The sequence below is a fragment of the Abramis brama genome (assembly GCF_963993115.1).
Source record: "Abramis brama genome assembly, chromosome: 20".
NCBI classification, from domain to species: Eukaryota; Metazoa; Chordata; class Actinopteri; order Cypriniformes; family Leuciscidae; genus Abramis; species Abramis brama.
In genome coordinates, this window is record NC_139982.1 from 30084556 (window position 1) to 30093458 (window position 8903).

Sequence of the window (8903 nt, forward strand, 5' to 3'; positions counted from 1 at the left end):
GCCCGGTCCAGGGGTCAGAGGTCTTTGTGTCTGGTCACAAGCTGACTCGGGAAATGCAGATAAGCCAGTTAATGACGACTCCTGTTCGACTCAGAAGAAGTCTTTTGTGAAATCACACCACGGCAGTCACAAACACTGATTGTCTCGAAAATCATGCACATCATCAAGTGCAAATGTATAGATTTTTACATTGTATTTTGTACATTTATTAAAGGAAAAGTTTGTGGCATTTTTTTTCAAATAATAGCTGAGTCCCAAATAGACGCCTGTCTCTTTTAAACGCCTGGTGTGACGACAGGTTTGGGTAAATAAAGGCCGGTCTCAAATAGAGGCCTGGTCTGTTTTTTTAGTATCGGGTTGTATTTGATCTTCTAAAACCCGTCAGATCGTCTGTTCTATGTTTTGATTAGATTTCACGTGACAGACGCAACCGTTCATGAAGGACTCATCACTATTCGTGTGTGTGTGTGTGTGTGAGGGAGAAAGAGGAGATAATATATTTCATTAACTTCGGGATGTTATCCTTAGGTATGTGGCCTGACAGTAGCTTCTGATGGAAGCGAGGATCACCTTATCCATTGTTTCAAAGAGGGAGAGCCCTGCGCATCTGGGCGGGAGCTGTTAGTGCAAGCAAGGCAGGCAGAGTTAGCGGAGGCTGGAGAGGGAGAAGTGTAATTGAGAACTTGTAATTGAGGATCGCGGGATGATGATAGTGATGAATAGAGTAATTTTCTATCACATGATTGCAGTTGTTTTACAGGGTAGCCTTCATTCTTTCTTGTTGATGTGTTTCGGGCAACAAGTTCATATGCTCGATGGATTTTAGCGGTAACTTGTGTTCTGCCCATTGCTGTCACATCGTTTCGTTTTTTATGTTTTCTTTTTTATGCTGACAATAGCCAAAGACATTTCTTACATTAAATGATTTGTTAAACACATTCGAATTAATTATAAATAAAACATAATATAATGTGGTAACCTCCTACTGTCATGCTTGATCATCTCAACACTAAATTAAAGGCCTGTCTCAAATACAAGCCGGTGCAGTTCGGCGATTTGGGTAAATAGAAGCCCGGGCTATTATTTGAAGTTTTACGGTATTTCTATACATTAAAAACAAACACTTTGGAAAAACCTCCATTTTAAATCGTTAATGAATTTTGTAAAAAAATAAATAAAATATATATATATATATATTTTTTTTTTATTATTATTTATTTTATTTTTTTATTTACCGTATTTTTTTTTTACCATTATTTCCTCATATTTTAAATATTTATTTTGTATTATTTTTTATTTAACTCTTTACTTTTTTTAATTAAATTAAGGAATCAATTATCAATTGATTTTTTTCTTACATATTTGGAAAGTTATTTTTTTTTTAAATTAATAAATTAATTGATAATTGGTCACTTTTTAAGTAGATCTACTCCATTTAAGCACACATATTCTACATAGTCATTTAATAAGTATAATACAAATATGCTATGTATACAAGTATAAGGAATTGTCATTTACAATAGCTGTGGATTAATTAATATTTTTTAATTAATCAAGGATGCATTCAATTGAATAAAGGCATTTATTTTGTTGCAAAATATTTTCATTTTCAAATAAATGCTGTTTTGAACTTTCTATTCATCAAAGAATTATTTTATTTTTTAACATTAATAATCAGAAACTTTTATTGATCATCAAATCATCATATTAGAGTGATTTCTGAAGGATCATGTGACACTGAAGACTGGAGTAATGATGCTGAAAATTCAGCTTTGATCACAGGAATAAATTATGTTTTAACATATATTCACATAGAAAACAGTTATTTCAAATGTTAATAATATTTCACAATATTACTGTTTTTACTGTATTTTTGATCAAATTAATTCAGCCTTGGTGAGCAGAAGAGACTCCTTTCAAAAACATTAAAAATCTTCCTGGCCCCAAACCTTTGAACATTAGTGTATGACAGGTAAGTGTATTAGTGTATGTGATTTAACACAAATAATATTGGGGAAAATTACTGTATTTCCAAAGATCTTTAATTTGGACAAGAAAAATCATATTTCGCTAACATTCAACCAAATATATACAAGTCAAATTCATAATTCCATCGCATGAAAAGTGAGTCTTTTAAAGCTGGAAAACACTTGCTAGACAAAAACGCAGCAAGTCTTCAGAAGAGTTCATACTGGACTGAGACCAGCAGAGGTCAGTGTCACCGTCTCTTACAAGCCAAACCGACGGTGTCTCTAGGTGTGTGTGTGAGACAGCGGCTCGACCGGCTCTTCGCCGCTCCTGCCGTTCTCTTACACGCAGAACTTTTCCTGGGCGTTCTGTCTTCCTGTGGGACGTGAATGGGTTTCCAGGGAATGGGGTTGACGAAGCTCGGAGTGGGATAGTTCACATTGTTATAGTTGCCTGAAAGTGATAACATTAACACTTTAAAGCTTGGCTTTGAATCTCGGTCTTTTTATGGATATTTATGTTGGATATGTAGGGAGTTTTACATATTTTTCAGTGTGTACCAGTTTAAAAGGTTTGGATGCATCAAGTTCACTCACCGGCTGAGGATGCTGATGATTGTCGGCTCAGTTTTCCTTTCGTTTTTACACCGTCAAGCCATTCTTTAAAGCTTTCCTCCGCCTTTTCTTTGCGCTCCCTCTCTTCCGCTTCTCTTCTGGCTGCCTCTTCCTTTTAAAGAGATTGTTCACTCTGTCATCATCTACACACCCTCATGAAGTTCAATGGGAATAATGTTTTCTGTAAATCACACCTTCTCTTTTAGCTTTCTCTCTGTTTCTTCTTGCTTCTTCTTCCGCATCCACTGCTTATACTTCTCCTGGGCTTTCTCTTCAATCTCGGCGCGTCTTTTCTCCTCTCGAAGCTGTTCTTTGCTTTTCTGAAACTCTTTGGACTCTCTCTCTTTCTTTTCCTGAGGACAGAAACAGTGAAAGCGTGAGGAGGACACCAGTCCCCATTCTGAGACGTATGGAAGCTTGTTTCCGCCACCGAATAATAAATAAATAATAATAATTGCGACTTTTTATCTCACAATTGCGAGTTAACAATTGCGATATTCTATTCGAGATATTTTATCTCACAATTGCGAGATATAAACTCGCAATTATGTGTTATAAAGTCAGAATTGCGTGATATAAAGTCGCAATTGCGAGAAAAAAAAATCAGAATTCTGACTTTAGATCTCGCAATTGCGACTTTATTTCTCAGAATTGCGACTTTATATCTCGCAATTGCGACTTTATTTCTCAGAATTGCGACTTTATATCTCGCAATTGCGATTTTATATCTCGCAATTGCGACTTTATTTCTCAGAATTGCGACTTTATATCTCGCAATTGTGACTTTATATCTCGCAATTGCGACTTTATATCTCGCAATTGCGACTTTATATCTCGCAATTGCGACTTTATATCTCACAATTGCGACTTTATTTCTCAGAATTGCGACTTTATTTCTCAGAATTGCGACTTTATTTCTCAGAATTGTGACTTTATATCTCGCAATTGCGACTTTATTTCTCAGAATTCTGACTTCATATCTCGCAATTGTGAGAAAAAAAGTCGCAATTATTATTATTTATTTATTATTCCGTGGCGGAAACAAGCTTCCATAGAAACGCGATGACACAAACTCAAATGAATCCTAGCAATATTGGAGTTTCAGAGGCCGTTACCTGCTCTCGTTTCATTCGCAGCCACTCTTGAATTTTGCAATCACAGGCGGCTTTCTTCTTCTGCTGTTCTTTCTTCTGCTCTTCCTCTTTTTCCTTCAGCGTGAGCTCCTGAAATACAGACCTTAATGAATGCTTGTTGGACCAGGGTTATTATCACACACTACTATAGCTATGACGAAAACTATTCATAAAGCGAATAATTAAAAGGAAAATTAAAAAAAGTTTAATTGCTTAAATAAAATGTCTGTTCTGCTCACCAAGGCTGCATTTATTTGATAAAAAATACAGTAAAAACAGTGAAATATTATTACAATTTAAAACGTCTATGTGAATATATTGTAAAATGTAATTTATTCCTGTGATCAAAGCTGAATTTTCAGCATCATTACTCCAGTCTTCAGTGTCACATGATCCTTCAGAAATCACTGTAATATGCTGATTTTATCAACATTTCTGATTATTATCAATGTTGAAAACAGTTGTGCTGCTTCTTATTTTTGATGAAACATTTTTTTTTTTTGATTCTTTGATAAAAAGAACAGAGTTTATTTGAAATAGAAATATTTTGTAACATTATAAATGTCTTTACTCTCATTTTTGATCAATTTAATGTGTCATTGCATATTAATTTCTTCCAAAACACAAACTTTTGAACAGTGGTGTATATAAAATAAAAATGTCCATGTTACTAAAAAAAACACTGCTGAAAACAGAAGTACTAACATAAAGTATCGCCATAACTACAAAGAATGTTTTTTTGTCATGTACCTCCATAGCTTTCTGTTGTTTTCTGACACGCTCCTCTCTGGCTTTCTCCACAATCCACTGCTCCCAGGCACTCAGTCTGAAGTTCCCACTGAAAGATCTGTCTTCCAGGCCTGTTGTGTCCACCTCATCCCTGAAAGCATGTCTGATTTTACATGATACATGACTACTGGTGTGCTTTCCCTTGATGTGCAACTCAACAAGCGCTCACCTGGAGGGAGAGACATCTTCAGCTAACGTGACGGTGATGTTGTGAACGCGCTGAGGCTGATCTGGCTCTGGTTCCTCGTCTGAAAGCTCAAAGCTGTCGTGATAGATGGGTGACAGCAGAGAGGACGTCGAGTCTCCGGTGGACTCCACACTTCTGCTGCGCTGCGGGACGCTGGCTCTGGATTTCAGCGGGGTGGTGGTCCGACTCTTGGAGGAAGAGGATGGAAAGGCCGACATCATCAGCAAACCTGAGGATACAGAGAAATACGTGTTGAACGCAACCAGGAGATCCCTACAAGAAAGTACTATGGTAACACCATAGTACATTGCGATTTATGTACTACTATTGTAGTTTAATGCAAGGGTTTTCGAACTTAATCTGAAAAATAAAAAAGAATAATTTAACAATTGTATTACAGTAAATAAATGAATTAAAACAAATAAAAAATAGGTTCAAATGATATTTGATTAGATAAGTAAACAATACAACATTTTATTTAAATAAATTAAGAATACATTTTACAGTACAGTACTATTGTGAGTACAGAGAAAGAAAAAAAAGGAACTTAGCAAATAGTAAATATTTTCCAAATAATACTTCAAACTGGTATAGTAAATAATTTAAATTAATATAAATTGGGTCTTCATGCATGAAAATACATAAGTGCCTTTTAAAATTTGGCAGGATGATCATATATTTGAATCGCTAAAAGATTGAAAAACACGTTGTAACATGATATATACCAAAAACATACTATTACCTCAATACCATGTTCAAAAGCAACGTAGCAATATCATGTAGTTTTTGTTTCGGACTAAAGACATTTTGCAAGAGCACGTTTCAAGGGCACTAAGCTGATTAAAACTAACTTTCTGTTCAATCTGATTAAATCACAGCTGCACGTTTCGACAATACGTTTAAACTGCTCTTAAATTGGATAAGTGTATAACCTCTTAAACTAACTCACCATATGGTCAGTTTAATCGCGAAATATTTCGTTGGATCGCTTTTGTTTTGCTTGATGTGCTCGAGCGTCTTCCTCCATCTAGCCCCGCCTCCTTCACCTTAAACCCGCCCCTTTGACATGTCAGTCATACTAACCGTGAAAAACGATTGGTTGAGCAGCTGTAACCAAGCACGCTGGTAACGGAAGCCTTGTTTCCTAGCAACGAGGCGTCAGCGACAGCGTCAGACAAGCTTTGCACTTTTCATTGTTAATTTATCGTTGTTTTCAGAATAACAACAGTTAATACATGATTATGTAAAAAATATTAAAAATATTAAAAAAAGAAAGAAAAAGAGATAAAAGTCAGACAAATTAAAGTTCAAAGGTGATGGACAAGGACAATACCTATGGACAATACTTCATACTTCAAAAGGGAAACACATCAATTTAAATTAAAATTTCATTTATATCATTATATAATGATCATTACATCATTACATCATTTTTTTTCATGTAAAATCATTTACATCATTTCCACTGAAACGGGAAGACAGGGCGGGAACATATCTAACAGCTCCTCCCCTTTTTAAAAATAGCCAATAGCGTTTCGTCGACTTTTATATCACACAGCTAATGTTTGTGATATAATTTTTTTTTTTAACCCCTTAACTGTCACCTGCCCGTATACTGGCAAACTAAATTTACTTCACTATATTACTATTAAATCCTAATCTAGTCATGACAAACTATATATCGTTGGAAAGGTCTAAGGCTCCTTAATAGATATTTCAGCACTGTTTTTTGTTACAATTTATGCCGGAACATTAATAGATGAATTTATGACAAGAGCGCACCTCAAAAAAACTACATCATAACAGGAGTTCTGACCTTTGTCACAAAAAGTCGACGCACACACTTTTAATAATTGAAACTTTGGTTTTCATGCTAAAAGTTCATAATAAAACATTTAATCTAGTATTTGTCAATAAAAAAATATAAAAAAATATTATCTTCTAAACAGTATAATATATATATTATCCTCTAAAATATAATATTATCTTTTTTATCGCCTTTTTTTATTACATTACATATTTTAGTAGTTATCATAAATTAGGTATCATTTGAAAGCTTACGATCTCAGAATTCATCCTGTGAAAAGTGTTTTGAAATTGGACATTGTGTTACCATAGAAACGGTACTCTAAATTATTTTATTAGGCTCCTCCCCTTTTGGGCATCATTATGTTTCATAATTTATTATCAAAATATTTTCTAATCTTGACAAAACACATATTGTCAGAAAGGTCTGAGTCTCAAGGTTCCATATTTTGTGACAGAAGTGATATTTGGACAGAAATTTATTAATTTGTAATGGTAGAATGCATACAGTGCATTCAATGGATGACACCACCGGGTGTCAATGGAATTCAATGACACCCGGTGGCTATTTTTGGTAATTCGCCTAAACAAAATCTCATGGGAAATTCAATTTTTGTGATATCAACTTCAAATTTGGAACACAACTTGGTTAGATATATGGCTTTGATTTGATAGTAATTTTTTTGTAAAACATATTTTGTAAAATATATATTTTATATAAAATTAAAATATGAAATAAATTATATTTGATTTAATGTAAATTTAAACTTCCATAACTTTTTCATACTTTAATTTTTTGAAGTGCTTTCACTTCAGCAATAATCTGCTATTTTTTCCCTTTAAAACAAGACCAAACTTAGGTCTATACTCCAAAGCATTCTTGAATTACAACCATTTAAGCTTGAATAGTGCATTTTAATGTCTATTCTCAAAAAGGGGGGTGACAGTTAAAGGGTTAATATATATTTTTTTTAATATTTTGAATTGGGCTAGATATCATTTTTATATTTTCTGTTTTTCACTTCAATTTTAGTTAAACTTTTAGTCATTTTGTTGTGTATTTTTGTCATTTTTATTTATATGATTTATTATTTTTTCCTGGCAACTAGGAGAAATAATATATTTTAATATATTTAATATTTTATATTTTTACATTTTTTTAATTTCGTAAAATTTTCGTAATTTTTTTTTTGCATTGCGACATTATTAATGTAGCCTGATTAAAAATAATTACATATTTAACATTATGTATACATCATGGTAGTATTTTATATACTTCCTTTATATGCTCATTTTAAAATTCATATTTTTATAATAATATTAAAATAATTATAAAACATTACAACAACAAAAAAACATACAAATCGCCTTCACAACTACTGTAGGTGTGAGAGTATCTCTGTGATATATCGCTTTTTTAGACGAATGAGAACAAACGGAGGCTTTTGCTCAAAAAGGCTCCAGTAATCTCACATGTATAGAGAAAATTAAATGATCCGTGCTGCTATCCGTATTCATTTTATAGCTCTATACTCTCACTGTATGTCAACTATTGACTCCCAAGACATTCAGGAGACATTTGATACTTCAATTAGAGAAAAATGAGATCTCTATTAAATCATCTGAGCTATAAAAACATTGTCTCGGAAAGGAAATATGAGCTGCACACTTTAGTTATGCACTCAAATGCAGCAACATCAGAGTCATGTGAGTTAACAAACTTCACTATGATAATATTTCACATTTTTAGCTCAATGATGTAACCAGCCAGAACCACGCATCTATCTTAACATTTTCTCCTCACATTCAGTATAAAGAGGAACACGATTGATGTAGAAGACTGGAATGGTGCGTTTTTTGTGTGCCCTGACTATCATTGATATTAAAGTCTCCAGTTTATTCAATTCCAAGTTATTTTAATATCCTCTTCTCTATTCTGTTCTCTCTGGTAATGCTGGATACATTATGACAGATGTGAAACAACATAGATTTAGAGAGAGAGAGAGAGAGAGAGAGAGAGAGAGAGAGAGAGAGAGAGACCTTGTACCTTTATATAACAACAATGTTATTGTTCCCAGAAGGTCAAACTCTGATAATATTCTCAACATAATCAGCTCATATTTTTCATCAAAACAGGATTAACCAGCAACCCACTTAATCTAATTCTGTCTGAGGCGTCTGTTTATCCATTAACTTAATTATATTTGATAGCGTCACTCTAAAAAGGTGTAAAACTAGGCTATATATTATACAAGACAATGCAGAAGATGATTTAAGATTAAAAAAAAAAAAAAGTGATGGAACTTTGATACTTTAGGCTATAATAGAGGACACCGGGGCTAGTTGTCACATAGGAAAGTTAAAGGGCCTTGAGTCAAAAGCCTGATTCGAATTGCCAAAAAGTCT

At 33.6% G+C, this 8903-nt stretch overlaps 1 protein-coding gene across 2 annotated transcripts; it reads right to left on the minus strand.

The window, feature by feature from the left end:
* Nucleotides 1–2020: 2020 nt before the first annotated feature.
* Nucleotides 2021–5745, minus strand: ccdc34 (coiled-coil domain containing 34). 2 transcript variants are annotated; one of them, XM_084095100.1, is made up of 7 exons: nucleotides 5641–5745; nucleotides 4674–4920; nucleotides 4466–4595; nucleotides 3698–3805; nucleotides 2777–2935; nucleotides 2565–2694; nucleotides 2021–2421 (listed from the first exon to the last, which is right to left on the minus strand). In XM_084095100.1, the coding sequence occupies exons 2-7, from the start codon at nucleotides 4910–4912 to the stop codon at nucleotides 2219–2221; spliced, it is 969 nt and encodes a 322-aa protein (XP_083951226.1). In that variant the 5' UTR covers nucleotides 4913–4920; nucleotides 5641–5745; the 3' UTR covers nucleotides 2021–2218. The 2 variants fall into 2 exon arrangements, with proteins under 2 accessions (XP_083951226.1, XP_083951225.1); XM_084095099.1 differs by having other exon boundaries at nucleotides 5434–5726.
* Nucleotides 5746–8903: the final 3158 nt, after the last annotated feature.

Bases quoted from the DNA above. Each gene is read 5' to 3' on its own strand.
- ccdc34 (XM_084095100.1), bottom strand. From the start codon at position 4,912: ATGATGTCGGCCTTTCCATCCTCTTCCTCCAAGAGTCGGACCACCACC. The intron at 4,596-4,673 runs GTGAGCGCTTGT...ACATGCTTTCAG, and splicing joins GAAGATGTCTCTCCCTCCAG to GGATGAGGTGGACACAACAG. The intron at 3,806-4,465 runs GTACATGACAAA...TCTGTATTTCAG, and splicing joins AACAACAGAAAGCTATGGAG to GAGCTCACGCTGAAGGAAAA.